General features: G+C 43.1%; 1 protein-coding gene across 1 annotated transcript; it reads right to left on the bottom strand.

Annotated features, from left to right (window-relative positions):
• Nucleotides 1-1,148: 1,148 nt before the first annotated feature.
• On the bottom strand, nt 1,149-15,459 carry gas2b (growth arrest-specific 2b). The gene is made up of 8 exons (XM_053422747.1): nt 15,284-15,459; nt 11,076-11,319; nt 9,803-9,912; nt 9,233-9,374; nt 7,825-7,888; nt 6,957-7,560; nt 6,767-6,874; nt 1,149-2,113 (listed from the first exon to the last, which is right to left on the bottom strand). Exons 2-8 carry the CDS (start codon nt 11,296-11,298, stop codon nt 1,907-1,909), a joined length of 1,458 nt encoding a protein of 485 aa, XP_053278722.1. The 5' UTR covers nt 11,299-11,319; nt 15,284-15,459; the 3' UTR covers nt 1,149-1,906.
• Between the last annotated feature and the right edge of the window lie 326 nt (nt 15,460-15,785).

Genomic DNA, 15,785 nt, shown 5'->3' with positions numbered 1-15,785 from the left:
ATTCACAGTGACGTTACTGTGAGCAGTAAATTGTAATGTATAAGTATGTGGTGCAAGTATAATGTGTCGTTAGGACTGAAGCACAACTGCACACAAATCTTACAAGTTTTCTTTGTGTGTGTGTACGTGTGTGCGAGTGTGTGCGAGTGGGTGGGTGAGTGTGTAAATCTGACTTTTCCAGTATTGATGTGCCACATGTGCAGGAATTCCTAAAAAGTATTCAAAGCAAAAACAATTTTAAGCACATATTTACCCCCCCGTATCTGAAATTGTAAGATTTCAAGCACATAACAAGGTCTGTATTTAAAAAATGTAAGATTTTGCCATCGATTGGATTCAGCTTCAACAGCAGCACACGGTAAAAACAATGTAAAGAACGAATGAGGTCGGCGTCATGTGGCGTCGCATCTGAAACTGTTGTAAAATCCCTCTCAAGTCACAACTTCCTGTGTTTCATGAGGACTCTGGAAATGTAGTGCGTGTGTGAAGAGAGACGCTCTGTGAAAACGCCACCGTTTGGTGTGGCACTCTGTTTCAGTAGCACAGCTATTATTTTCTACAAGTCATTTATACTGGTTCAATCCACTGCAGATGTTCCGTGGGGACTAAAAAGACATTACAGTCTTGCATGATCTCATTACCGCTAGTTTCTTTCAATATATTTAAAACTTGTGTCCATTTTTCAATTAATTTATTTTACTGAAATAAAATATGTAATTACTAATGTGTTGTGACTTTCAGTGTTTTGCATGTAAATCCTCTTTTTACGTGACATCAGCATGTGTCTGTTACTGTTACTGGGAACGTCATAGTTTCTGGAGCTCAAGCAGAAACATAAGATTCAGTTCAGCTGAGGATGGACGTCCTCAGCAGCACTGGAGACGAGGCCTGGCTCTGTCACTGAGGACATGGTGCCATCTAGAGGGAGGACGTGATGCTTGGTGCTTTTGTCTTTTCAGGCTGAGGTGATGAACTCAGTGATACACAGGGGCATCGTGTGTGCGTGTCTTTGTGTGTTTGTGTGCACGTGCACTTTCTCACAAGCCGGTATTGGACAAAAACACAACGTTTTTACAGACTGAAAACTAAGGTTATAAAAATTTATATGTGAGAGTATAGGCGGCAAAAGTAATTGAAATAAAAAAATTATTTGATCTTTTATTTCAAAGTTTAAACTAACTATATATAACATACCAAAAAATACAAAATACATGAAAAGTCACAAAGCATTGGTTTTTTTGCAGACTACTACACAAACCTCTCATATTCAAACTCCAGCACCATGATACACAGAGAAATACTTTCTACGCTACAAAAACACAAGTCACTGTACAAAATGCTAAATTGAACTACACTGATTTGCATAGGGTACTGCACATAACCATTGACAATAGTTTTTAAGTGATGATACAGGAGTTGCTGCAGGTTATTTTAGCTATCTACTATATTGATGATTATTTCCTCAGTATTTCATTGTTCTGTAAAATGTCAAACGATAGTGAACATTTCTTGTTAAACTTTCTCACAGATGGGTTCAAGTTGTTTTGGTATATATTCCAAAACCCAATTTTTTTAGCTTGTGATCATATATGACCAGAAAAGCAGCGATCTTTCCCAGTGGAGAAACTGGAACCAGACGTTTGGCCTTTTCCTTTAAAAAGGTGAAAGAGATAATTCCTTGATTATTGAGTGTTGTACTAGCTTCACTGCCAAATTGTTATGATTACCAGTATATGGATAATTCATACAACTAACAATCAGGTCAGAGCAAGTCACATCTACCACCTTCAAGAAGGAAAGAGTTGGAGTTTTTTTTTTTTATTTAAACAGATCTGAACTTTGTATTAAAATGATTGACCTTGTACAGTTTGGCCTGATCCAGTTTTCACTGTCACACCTCCAGAGTCTACTTCTTGCCTCGGTAATGGGCGCCGACCACCATGTAGCTGTCAGGTGAGATGTTCAAACTGGGCGACTTGGCCTTGTACCGACAGGCCCTGACCTCAGACCTGCCGGCCGGTCCTCCTCTGCAGGGGTCGTGTTTCTGCAGGTAACTTAGAAAGGTCTCCCAGCCGCCGCCTACACGCACCATCACATGACGCTCATTCAGCATCTGCAAGGGGGACACCAGAGCGCACAGTGAGTCGAGACAGGGATTGCTGGGTAATGAAGTATGCATTCATTGTCTGGCAGGGTTAATGCCAGGATGTTTATGAATTCTGAATTACATGGGAAGACAGTAATCACACACACACACACACACAGACACACACACACACACACACACACACACACACACACACACACACATACACACACACATCAATGTACTATTTACAGGCTACTCCTGCATCCGGTGGCTACGAGGTGATCTCTCAGATTGCTTTGTCAAAATCTCATTAAACCAAATGAAACAACACGTCATGGCACCAGCTGAGCACACGCGCAGGATTAATCCACATATGCACACGACCACGCAGTGACGCACAAAAGGCGCACGCCCACATAGGCCTGCAACGCACACCGCACAACAATCACCATTTCAAATTAAAAAGGACTACAGCACATGAACGCCCGTCTTTCAATAGTAGCCTCAGAGACGTCAGTTTTCTCTGAATCAACACATCCTCCTCCTTACAGCTGAAAACCAACTGCTGCCATGGCAACCGCTGCCACAATATCAAGCCTGGAGAGGGGGGGGGGGGGGGGGGGGGGAGAATGAAAGGAGAAATTGAGATGAGTTCAGCGCAGGCCCCTCAACTCCCAGGAGACATTAACATTCCCAGGAGGTCTCTCGAAGCCATCCGTTGTCCTGTCAGCAGCCCACCCCCCCCCCCCCCCCTCTTGCCTTATCACCAATAAACCCTTCATTACAGAGCCATTGAGGATGTGATAATACAAGTAGAGCTGCCCTTCCTTGTGAGGGGAGGTAAAAAAAAAAAAATCATTGTGAGCGCGTGCACCTTCGGAGGAAACTCCAGACGTGCTGCGTCTCAGCTGTCGCCCTGCAGATTAAAATGTTGAGGTCGACAGAGGTCGAGTCTGACACCCTGAATAAACCCCTCTGCTGTCACACGTGGGGGGGGGGGGGGGGGGGATGTCTATCTGGCTGGTCCTCATCTCCCGTTGAGAAATAAGAAACCAATTTATATCCATGCAACCAGGAATCATTGATCAGTTACGATTAGATTACATTTACATTTTTTGTATGTAACTTGTTTTTGTATCACTTGTTGGTCATTATGCTTTACTCGTCTCATTTGTCGTAACCTGGTCCTCGCTCGCCCTCTTCGTCCGACAGACTCCTTCATTTCTGTCTCTACAAACTCCCCCCCCCCCCCCCCCCCCCCCCTCTCCCCCCCGCCAGGCTCTGCGTACAAAGTGTCCTACGTCTGCGGCCCATAACCCACCGTCTGGATTCCCCTGTGTGCCCGATGGCAGCTCCATTGATTCCCTCTCTCCTTCCCTGCTGAAAGATGCATGAGCGTTCTCAAGGAGGAGGAGTCGTTTACATGCTGGCCAGTAGGAGGCAGGCTTTAGCCACATACGCCGATTTGGATGTTTCGAGCACAGTCAGTCCTTTGTGAATTTACAGTAAAGAGACAAACCGAGAAGCTTTTACTGTGTGTGGAGGCTGTGATTGTTTCAGGGCCCCCCCCCCCTCACGCTGATCAAACTGGGGACCAACCTGCAGCCTCTGGACGTTCAGCTATTTTTCTAATTCTTTTCCTCATCAAATCGCGACGCAAAGGCAGCGTTTGAAATTTTAAATCCTCTTGAGGCCTATTTTATTTATTTGGGTAAATGTAAGTACAATATTCGGGATTGTAAAATGTTGTGCATACACTCATGGTCCCCAGAAGATGAACCTTAAGCTGCTTTCAGTCACGCAGTTGCGACCGCACATATTCCTGAGATCTTCAATATAGGAGCTTTATGTGAAAAAGCAAATGTCCGAGTGAATTGCTCCCGAACCTTATCAAGAGCACTTCCTGGAAGACTCAAACGAAGATGTCAACTCAGAGATTTGAGAGCATTTGGTGATAAAATTCAACAACTGCTGAAATGGTTGCCCTGTAATTTTGTACAAACATCGATGGTTCCACGATGAAATGAGGATGTGAACCTTTTAGTTTACAACTAAATACTAAATAAACTTTGTCCTAGCATGCTGGTGTCAAGTAACTGCCATACCTAAGTACCGAGTTGCTAATGTACATGTCGCCTCTTCGATTATTTACGAATATTTAACAGAGGCCTTCAATGTTTTTTTCCCGATTTATAATTGACATTTTGCATCAATATTTTTTGCGATGCTAATTGCTAAAAAATCACTTCCTCCTGTGCCGTAAGGTCAGAGGTCAGTGTCGCCTGCAGAGCAAAGACCCTTCAGCTGCTATGGAGTCAGCGCTCAATGATATACGAGAGGGAAGGATGGTGAAAAGGTTTTATACCAAAAGTGCAGAATGAAGGTGAGAGAATACAATGACCTCGGCCTCGTTTTACAGATTTCTGCTAAATTATAACTCTTTAAAACATTTTTTTAATTTAGCTTTGTTACGTTTGTAGGTGGGTGGGGTGCTGAACAGAATGATGCATGATATTGCGAGGTGTTTGCATGTCTCTTCACTCCACAGTCAGTGTCAGACAGTGTCCCTGATACAAAGCTGAAGGAGAGCCTAATTGGGTGCAGAGAAGAAAGAAAAAGCCTTCCTCTATTTTAACACCAAAGAATGGCGGAGCACTCCGGGGCTGGCATGATTGAATAGTCTCCATAGGGAATAGAGAGGTGGGGGAGAAAGTTTACATGTGATGGGAGGGGAGCGGGGGGGGCGGTCATGCTCAGCCGCTCATTAACAAGCTGTCTGATTAAACCCCCTCGCTAATGACTTTGTCTCAGTAATCAATAGTATCTGCTCTTTAAAAAGGTCTGTACACATTGAATGGCACACTCTCCCAGGAGCGGCACCGGGGCTATCGTGGTGTATGGTAATTGAAGTTCATGGCATGTTTCCCTGCGCACACACACACACACACACATGCAGGCAGCTGTGAGCTCCAAGGTAATGGATGGAGTCGGGCTTGATGGGCTGCGGCGCTCTATTCATACAGCTGAGGTGTGTTTGCTTGTCGGAGGTTTGGAGGAAAGGGAAGCGAGCGATGCAAGTCGAGAGTAAACTGGTAATTATGCCAGTAAACTAATGGGTGGACAGGGTTTTGTTGAGATGATGTATGTGTAAGGCTCTGCAGGGAACAAAAGGTCAATGGTTGAAATGGTGAAACATAAAAATGACATTTTTGTCTCTCCCCTTAGTTTCGTTTTCTTTTACATAAACTAATGACACGCCTCGGTTATGGCGTCTTTATTGCCAGGTATCCTTTGATGTGGTGCTCAGACACGTGCCTGCGTGTTATTGACAGGTCCGCTGTGGAGAAACAGATGTTCTCTGACTCGAGGAGGTGCGTTCGTTGCTAAATGGGCAGTAGGAATATCTTGTCTGTCAGCAAGTCGAAACGTGGAAGTAACTGCTGACACCGACAGCATTGATCACCAGTTTAGGGAGAGAGTCGGGTCAATGGGATTAACAAAGCATTCAATGGGTTTCAGAGAGGAGACCAGTCAGTCGCCAATGCTGTGACAAATACCTCTGTGTTTAATGAAAGACATATACACCGTGAAATCTGATTTTAGCTTGAATTAATATGTTATACCCAATACTCTTATTTTTTATTTATCGCATATGCTCCTCTGTATTTCTGGATAATGCAAATTACTTAAATATACAACACACTGAAGCTGTTATTTTTCTCTTTGAATGGATGGATGGTTGTTTTCTGACAGTAAAGTAAAACCTTCTTATATGTCAAACCCCCCCTCACATAGACGGAATTGAACTCCCGAGTGGGCCGCCATTTGAACTGCACACCGCGGCCATATCTCCGCAGAATCCCCCTGAAGGAGACGTGTTTGTGTTTCCTTCAGGTTTGAACTCTGGCTCTGAAGGTTCGTGTGCCGAGTGTTTTACTGTCAGCCCGGTCTTATCCTGACCATCGGTTGCCAAGCAACCCAGCCTCCCAGAAGGCCATTCCTCGAGCCTTTGTGCAGACGCTCGCAGGTGGAGCACGACTCGCTGGAGCTGAGAGGCGCCTCCACTCCAAACCATCTCACATCAGTCGCTCTGACACAATGCACTTGTTGCTGACTCAGCTGATAATGAATCACCTGAGCACCGCACATCTTAATATGTGTCGGGGAGTCAACGAATCAGCTTCATTGGATGAGCAATTTGATGTGGTTCACAATTTTCAAGTCAAGGTGTGAAGTCATAATTCCACTCTATGAAATGAATGTGTCGGATTTCACATATTTGTAAATCTATATTGATATATAATTTTATATATTAAAATATTTTCCATTCTATTCTCTTTGGGTGGACGTGAACCAACCTTGTCTACTAGAAATTTATACAACTATTTGTTTTGATGTGGAAAATGTTATAACTACACACATGTTAGGGAGAATGTCGGGTGAACAAAGTGGAGGACTTCGAGTTATGGTTCACATTCACGTGTGGTTATTGAAGGTTTGGGCAACAATTGGTTGAGTGTAGGGAAGGATTCTGGTGTCATGCTTGAAATCTGGATTTGGAAGCTTCTTAAACTTTACTAAAAGATGGTTTGATCATGATTAAATAAGCAAGGATGAACGAGTGGTTCTGATGTGAGCATTATCCCGAGGAGACAGGATCTGTGTGATCATACTTACGCGTATATACAGAATTTTTTCTCCAATGCGGTAGCAGCCTTTCGGTTGCTTCTCCACCAGGAACCTGGTCGGACAGCTGCAGGGCGGATTCTCAATAATGTTCCTCACCTGGAACACAGAATCCAGAGAATCAAGACGACATACATAAAACACCTTTAACACATGTGAGCTCAAATAATAAATTACTCACAATATCATCCAATATGTTGTTGGTGCCTGCGCTCCTCCTGCACATGGATTTGCCAGAGGATCGAGGGGTCGGGGCTGCAGGTGGGGAGCTGATGGGGGGCATCGCTGTTGGAGTGTGGTTGTTTACTGTAGCTTTGGCGCTGGGCGGCGGGGTTTGTCCTGGCGATGGCGCTGACAGCGGCGCCGAAGCAGGTGCGTTGGTGGAGCGGGATGAAGAGAACAAAGGTGTTTGTGTTGAGGCTGTGGTTGTGCAAGGGTGAGAGGCTGAGGTGCAGGGCGGAGGGGGGGGTGAACACGTAGGCACTGGGTTTGTTGATGGAAGATCAGAGGCGAGGGATGCGGCGAGTGGTTCAGACAGACAGGTCGTGGTTGGAGTGAGTGGCGCAGGTGGAGGAGGTGGAGGAGGAGGAGGAGGAGGAGGAGGAGGAGGAGGAGGAGGAGGAGGAGGAGAGGGGGCCGAGGGCAGGGATGACTGTGATGGTGAATACAACAATGTAGTAGGAAAAAAGAAGAAGGGCAGAGGGGATGATGGAGATGAGCAGCCCCTCTCCTCCCTCTCTATCTCCCTCTCCAGCTTCACCAGACCTGGAGGCTCCACTCCGTACCTGAGAGGTTTTACAGACACACAGGATAAATCCCCCATAAATCAAAGAGCAGTGATTTCTTACCAATGGAGCTTGAATCCCAACATATACATCTACCGTTATCTTTATTACAACTTTTGAGCATGTCTTTTGTTTCATGATTGTTGTGTGGCGAATATTTCACATTACCAAAATAAAATGCATTAGTTTTCTACTCAGTGTGAATCAATTGATGTAGTGTTCAGGAGCTGCACCATAGATGGGGGCGCTCTGTTTCCCAGTTACCTGGCTGCGATCCGTCCCAGCTCCATCAGGCACAGACACACCTCGCGGGGCTGCTTGTGGAGCACTTCACACGGCACATACATGAAGAACAGACAAAGAGGGTGGAGGGGCAGAAATAAGAATTTACTCATCTGAAAGGAAAGATGTTTCCAGAGATAAACTTCAGCCGTCTGGACTGGAAGCACATTTCAGGAGGTTTTTCTATTGTGCATCTGTATCTTTGAAGCTGAAGAGGAATTCCTGTGGGCCCTGGTTGTGCAGCTGAGGGCATGAGGGCAGGAAAAAGCCTCCAGTGCAGAATTTATACATTTTCAAAAAGGTGCTTGCTTTTCGTAACCTTCTTTCGGCCAAGGAAAAACAAAGCATGGAGACAAATGTTCAAAATATGATGTACGACTACATTATGTGGTGCAGGCCCTCAGTCAACACGATTTCTGACAGAATTGTCGATGGGATTTTTCTACCGTGAAAAGAGAAGAAAATAAAAACGATGTGTGCGTTTGCATCAGTGCATCAGTCGACTTGACGCCTGTCAAAGGAAAGTAAGTTTACTCTCCCTGTCATTCAATTAGTCTGGTGAAGTAGGTAAGTGTGCCTGCAGGCTGGACTCATTGTTGCCGGGGATTAACCTGCACATTATCATTCTCACGCATCTGCAGCCGTGCATAGACATGTCCAGGTAAGAAGAGCAGAGAGAAGATACTGCTTAATGACACGCTACCATGTTGGTAGCATGTTGACGGCAGGTTTTCTCCTCAGGGACACAGAGCTTCACACGGAGAGAAGGTGAAACAGGATTTGAAGAGATTTAAAGCACAGACATAATCCCATTTAGTGTGATGCTCAAGACTCAATTAGTTGCTTTTAACTGGTTTATTTTAATTTGTTTCTGAGCAGTGTTTTGAGTTCATTAAATACAAATGAATAAAAAAATCTAAAAAATAAAAAGATTGAAACAAAATTGATATATCTTATTTAAATTGAATGCACCAAGTTATTTGAGTTTTAGGACAAAAATAAACTACAAATAATACCAAGGAAGTCAAACAAAAAATAATATAACTAAAAAGTAACTTCTGCTCCCAGGAAATAAAATCTATGTGTTATTCATTAACTAATTTACAATGACTAATGTATTATATTTCAAAATAAGACGCATTCAAAATCAGAGGGTTGGAGCTGGAATAAAGACGATAATAAGATTTAATAAGAACTTGTTATTCACACACAACAAACAGTGTTTTACCTCAGTGACGTTCCTTCCTTCAAATCTAAAGTTTTATTTTATTCTATAACATAACCAGTGCTGTATAACTTGGTTCTCCTTCAGGCCTTTCACCTGCAAAAAGGAGTGGAAAAGGTCAGCGCTCCTCAAGTCTATTCAGAGCCCTCTCCCGTCTTAACTCACCCAAATCCTCTGACTCAAACAGGTAAGCCTCATCAACGCCAATCTTTCGACACCAGTAAAGGAAGTTGGCTGTGTTGTCCCGGGCGAAAAACGATCCCGAGGTTGCATCGGCTCGCCAGTGGATCACTCTCCTAACAAAGGGCTGTAATCGTTTTCACCACACACACACACACACACACGGGTTAATGGATTAATGTTGTTTATTACAGGAGTGTTTTAATAACAAATACAGGAATGGAGACCTGTATTTCTCTTTCTTTATCTCAAGTAGGATCTTGTCAAAACAAGATGTACAGGTACGGACAACTTCCGAAAGCACCACAGGAGATATTGTCATTATCAACTCAGACCTGACCTGGTTTTACACTTTAAGTTTTCTATCAAGCACCAATCCTGCAGCTCACTAGTTCTTGAATACAGGGCCGGGACTGGTCCTTTTAAAGACTGATTCATCTACTGAATCAGCTTCTTCATCGGCAAAGGGTGCTTTTGTGTTTTTGTCCTCGTCTCCTCTGTTTTCAGGTTTGTGTGCGTGTGATTGTGTGCATGATCTTTGTGTTGTTGCAGCACCTTGCCACTGTTGCCGTGGATCATCTCCTCCTGGAGCAGCTGCGCCATCCGACAGAGGAGAACACCGTTATCTAACCTCTCCATCAGACTGTCTGCTGAGAGCTCCACACCTGAGGACACACACACACACACACACGTACACACACACACACACACACACACACACACACACACACACACACACACACACACACACATGCACACACACACACATGCAGGTTGAATATACACAGAAATCTGTTTCTCAAGACATACCGAGAAGTATTTAGCAGTCAAATAAGTCTGAACATCAAAAAGTTGTCAGGTCGCATGACCTTCAAATGATAAGATTCATTTAGAATTACCTACCAGCTTTCTGCAGGTTTCAGCAAGATTTTTTAAATGCGGCAATAAATGAAATTTAATGATGATATTTTATCATATTTAAGACTTTTTATTGTCTAGAAACCGATTATTGAACTCTAGACTCGATTAACCCTGCTGGAACCCTGTAATATGAAATTAAGAAATATTAAGGTATACATATAAAAGAGCTGATGATTATACCACGGCCTAGTCTAAAAAATAAATAAAACTAGTGTCATGAAAACACCTTGGTTAATGAGAAGGTAAACAGATGCCCCAATCCTGCTTATTAATGTAATACAACCTTAATTTATGTATTTATTGATTCACAAAGAACCCTGAAAAGCTTTGGAGCGTTGAGCAGCAACAGATAATGATGCTTTAATTCCGCACACAAACCAGAACCAATAATTGTTGTGTTTCCAAACAAACCACACACGACAGACACCAGCTTGCTTTCCAGCCTTTTTGTAGTTTTCATGCATCATTCAGAACCTGGTGGTGCCTGAGTCACTCTCCAGAGACCCACCGACAGGTTGTGGCCTGTGCACACCTTTGATGTTTTCCCTCACAATGCAGTAAAGTGGAAGAAAACATCCCTTTCCCTGGAATCCCACTCACGTTTCCCTCTAATGGAGAGGGTGCTTCAGGGATCTGGGATAATAGGAATGTTAATGTGTCTCTGTGTGTAATGTGAACGCAACTTCTTCACCAGTGTCTTTCAAAATAAAAACAAAACTTCTGAACTCAATAAGTCTTGCAGTGTATCTATGGGTGATTGTCACAAACGACACTATTGATATCAAAGATGTCACATTACATTTGTAATAAACATTCTCCCTTGTAATGTAGCTGTCATTATTTTTTGTTGAAAGAAGGATCCCAGTTTTCAGGTTTACAGACTTAAACCAGTGGACGACTGACTCACCCATCATGGTGTTGAGCCAGTTGGCCAGGTCTTCTTTCATGGGCAGTAAACTGGCGTCATGGCGGTAAGGAAGCCACTGGTTGTACTCCTGAGGGCTGGTGAGACCCGGTCCAGAGTGTCTGTACTTTGGACTGAGAAGACAGTTCATACCCAGTCCGGTCTGGTGCCTCGGGCTCAGAGGACTTTCAGGGCTGGTGCCCAGCATTGCTTCATCAATGTCCATGTTTCAGCTCTTAGGCCGTTACTGGACAAAAGGAAAGATATGTTATTTATCTTTATCAATCATACTCTTTGATTCTGACGTTTTTTCCTTAGTATCTGAGTAACAGTATTTAAAGAAGGTGTTTATCTTTCTCATGTTCAACAATTTCACCAATTCTATTTGCAAATATAAAAATGAATTCCTCATCTACAGTTCACTGACATTTGTTGATCTGTCACAAAGAGTTTGGTACAAATCTACAAATCCAGAACTGAGCTACATAACACATTACACTTGTTAACATTACAAATAACATCACATGTTAATGATGTTTACACCATGAGGTGATCTCGTCAGATAATAACAAAGAGTGACAGCAAATACAAGTGGGAACAGAGAAAAGAAACGTGTCATATGCTTTACAGATGCTTTACTTGCTAGTGAATTTTTGCACACAAAGAGGACCATGGATTCTGTTCCACTCATTTTCCATTGAAATTGTATTAGGGGTAAATCTCCTCTAAGGCCGTATGTACAAACAGTAACTGTTGAAATGTGTGGTTGTTGACATATGGTACAGGGTATGAGTGTCACTGTTGTTTTAAGACAGACTAGACATAAATCTGAAGCAACGATTAATGAAAATGTACTAGTTTCTGAGGATAATAAAGGTCGATCTTTGCAGTGAAAACACACAATAACCACAACATTAATCAAAGGGACTAAACTGACTGACTTAATAAGTTGTACAGCTGCAGCCCTGAGTCTCCTGGTGCGGCTTCATGGCTCATTGGTTCCTAGTGCCGCCTCCATCATAAAGCTCAGCCCCATGCAGAGGCACGGCCTGACAGCCACTAACCCTCGCTGCTAATCAGCTGGAATTAAAACAACAACACATGCACTGGGTGAAGGGGTCTGCTGGGTCTGCTGGGTAATGCACAGTAAAGACAGAGGCTCCGTCTGTGCCAGATAACTGAATCTAAAGTTCAGGTGTCAAGTAATAATACTGTTGGAGCGTTCAGACCCAGAACAGCCCAGTGTCAAACCAAAACCAGTGAAGCTTCTCGGATGCAAAATTTACAAGTTTCAGTCGCAAATATGTGGTTTATATTTATTTAGCGCTTTTCTAGTCTTGATGACCACACAAAGCACTTTCCAGTACAGTCTTGCTATTCACTCATTCACACAGACATTCAAACAGTGTATGTGCAGCACTTTTCTCTCTCACAAACTAACGACACAGCCATAAGGGACAATTTGGGATTCAGTATCTTGCCCAAGGACATTTGGGCCCGATACTGGCACATGGAATGGGGGAGACTGGGATCGAATCACCTGGTCTTCTTGTTTGTGGACAAGCCACTGAACCACCTAAAAACCTTATCTCTAACACAGACTTTATCTTAAATAGAATAGTAGAAGCACACCTGGACAGCAGCTGTCTGTGTTTATACATGAATGTACCTGCAGCTCATGTGTTACAGATCATCTCTGTAATTTGTCGTGAAGATGCCTTATTATAGCAAAGAGTTGATGTCAATGTCCTTGTAATGCGGCTACAGAGGAAAACATATGTTTGTCAGTGAAATCAGGGCTCAGGGTGATAAATGTGAGGATGTTGCCGACAGACCTTTCTTCCTGGATGTAGTGAAAAGGCTCTTTTGTAAAAAAAAAACTGCAGACATGGACCAGAGACAAGTTAAATGAAGAGGCTACCTGCCAAGTTTGAGGCTGGTTTACAGGTTGACCATCAGGGCATGAGAGCCCCTGTATCCAACAAAACATCCAGGTGCAATATTCACACCTCTGCTACAGGATGGCTCTGCTGGGAAGGGAATGCAAAGGTCACCCATTGGCCTAACTCCCAGGCACAAGCAGTCTTTATATTCCTGCAGGGCTGAGGCTCCATGTATGCAAATACACAACACTGGTGCACAGACACACACACGCGTGCATACACCTTGTTGACTTTGCAGAGCGTTTAATGTTTCCAAAGTAAAATTAGCTTCGGTCGTCTTTCACAACCTTTAATTATGTTTCCGCAGTAGAAGCGAACCCCCTGAGCCTCAGCAGCTTTGTGGTGGAAACAGGTAAAATTACACGGCAGCCGACATGAAAGACCTGAGCAAAGTGAAGGGACTGAGCGCCAGCGTCGCCCGGAATACCTGAACATGTACTGTATGTGTAGAAGATGACAGTGATTGATTGGTTGCCGTCAGCACGGCTCTAACACTGATGTCTCTGGAGAATGGAACAAAAGTCTGGGTCAGGTAAAAAGCCTGTTTCACGACTAGTTGTATTTTGATACGTTTTTCAAAGGGGATGTGTGTAAGAAGGTAAAGTAGCTGCAGACATTTTCCAGAACGAGTAAAATGTCTGAAAATGAGCTGTAAACAAAGACACGTGCGCAGCAGGATTGATTCATCGCCTCCTGCATGCTCTCCTACCCTCGACTGGACGATCTAGAACCGTTCCTGTTGCTGTGATCCCATTCAACCTGCACCATCTCCTGCATGAGTTCTTCATATATAAAAGGAAAACTCCCGAATAGGTCCGGACACAATTTTCCCGACATTTTCTTGAGTTCATGACGGAGAATGGCTCCCCAAGCAAAGATCTGACCTTCAAACAAAGTTGAAGTCGCAAACATGTCAGTAAAAGACTCTTCACCTACAGGCTTGTGCTTTGTGCTTTTGTCTCCAGAGTCTGTTTAGCCTCCACTCTGTGTAAGTGGCTGCCGGCCGTAATAGATTTCTATCCATTAGCTTTGAGTCAAGGATCTGCTGTGGAGGTGACGTACATTCTGAGAATGAACAACAGGCACTGAATGGATACGACTGCATATCTGAGGCACAGGTTCCAGCCACGGTGCTGCACTCACACTATGACTTTCCTTCAGCCGCCTCCAGACTAAACAAACCCCCCATCAACACAGGATGGAAAGGTCTATTACCTGCTGTTGTTTATGCACACGCTGAACAGTGGAGGCCCCCCCACCCGATACGTCAGATCCAGTAAACCACATTAAAATACAAGGTTTAAAAAAAGAAAAACTCTCCAGTGATTGTTTGAGAGTGAGGTGAAAGTCAATAAACACCGAGCGGCTCTGAACAGTCTGTTCATTGAGTTCCTCCTGACTCAGGCTGTGACAGGTCACACTCCAGGAACATGCAGGAGAATTCCGTTCAGCATCAATGTACTGAGAGAGCGCTCAGCTTAAAGCACAAATCTTCTTAGTTCATTGTTGTTGTTTGATTCATAGAGAAATCTGATCAATCAAGAACAGAGAAAGAGAAAGAATACTAAGAGTGCTTTGAATTATGTGGTTGTAAAGTCGAATAATGGAAAAAACACTAAATTCATACTATACAGTTTGAATAGTTTTCTGTCAGTTACTTTAAACTGCCATGTTATCCATATTATAACAAAACAGAGTATACCATTTTACATTATAAAAATCTTCTTTCAAACACCAGTAACAAACACTCTGAAAAAACTTCTGCAGAAACAGTGGAATAGTATAAAAGAGGGACGGTGGTGGAAAGTAGCGAAGTACAGCTTTTTACTCAAGTCAAATTTGGATGAACTTGTACTTTACTTGGGTATTTCTGTTGCTTTGGCACTTTATAAACTCCACTACAGATGTATAATAATAATATATTACTTTTTTGTGCACTTTTGTCAAATGTTGTTAAAGAACCATTGATTGCATTATAATCCTGCTCACACATTAATTAATACACTTTTTGCATAGGCAGTACTTTTAGTTTGTATACTTTCAGTCCATTTTGACAAAAATATTAACTCACTTGCATTTTAGTAGATCTAGAATGCAGGGCTTTTACACACTTTTACACATGGTGCCTCTTCTACCACTAATTAGAAGTATATTTTTTTACCTTCATCATCATCATCATCATAGTCATCATCATCATCATCATCCTCCTCATTATCATCACTCTCAACATCAACAGCAAACTTTGCAATAAATGTAAAATCTACTCACTGAACTCCAGCCTCCTCCTGCAGAACTTTCTCTCTTCTCATAAAAACTTTGCTCGCAGCTTCTTCCCGCTCGTGTTCTTCTCCTCGCGCACATGTGGACGTCACACAGATCCAGATGTTGACGGTGCTCGGGTCAAACAGCAGCGGGACAGACAGGGCGTCACTTTTCAAACCGTGAACCCGATTGCGCGAGTCGGAGGCGTCGACTCACCTCAACACGAGCCTCACTGAAACATTCACAATCCTGAAGATCAACACCGACACCGTCTGCCACGTGTTGTTCTCCACGTTTGTCAAAGTTAACCCGACAAATGATGAGCAATGAAACTTAACTCAGTGTCTATTAAAGTCGGAGTTTATTGCTGTGGATGCTGGTTTCCCTTTTAAGAAACCCAAGCAGGTTAAAGCAAATACCAAATATTCTACTGATATTCACATCCACACATTCTACTCAATAATATTTTACATTTTTGGACTTTATTTTTATTTTATTTTTTATATTC

This window comes from Pleuronectes platessa, chromosome 1 (genome assembly GCF_947347685.1).
Source record: "Pleuronectes platessa chromosome 1, fPlePla1.1, whole genome shotgun sequence".
Taxonomy (NCBI): domain Eukaryota; kingdom Metazoa; phylum Chordata; class Actinopteri; order Pleuronectiformes; family Pleuronectidae; genus Pleuronectes; species Pleuronectes platessa.
Note: the sequence above shows the minus strand (reverse complement) of the source record. Positions and strands in the feature narration are given on the sequence as shown.

Bases quoted from the DNA above. Each gene is read 5' to 3' on its own strand.
- gas2b (XM_053422747.1), bottom strand. From the start codon at position 11,298: ATGGACATTGATGAAGCAATGCTGGGCACCAGCCCTGAAAGTCCTCTG. The intron at 7,561-7,824 runs GTAACTGGGAAA...AAAACCTCTCAG, and splicing joins CTGGGACGGATCGCAGCCAG to GTACGGAGTGGAGCCTCCAG. The intron at 2,114-6,766 runs GTAAGTATGATC...TCCCCCTTGCAG, and splicing joins AAAAAATTCTGTATATACGC to ATGCTGAATGAGCGTCATGT.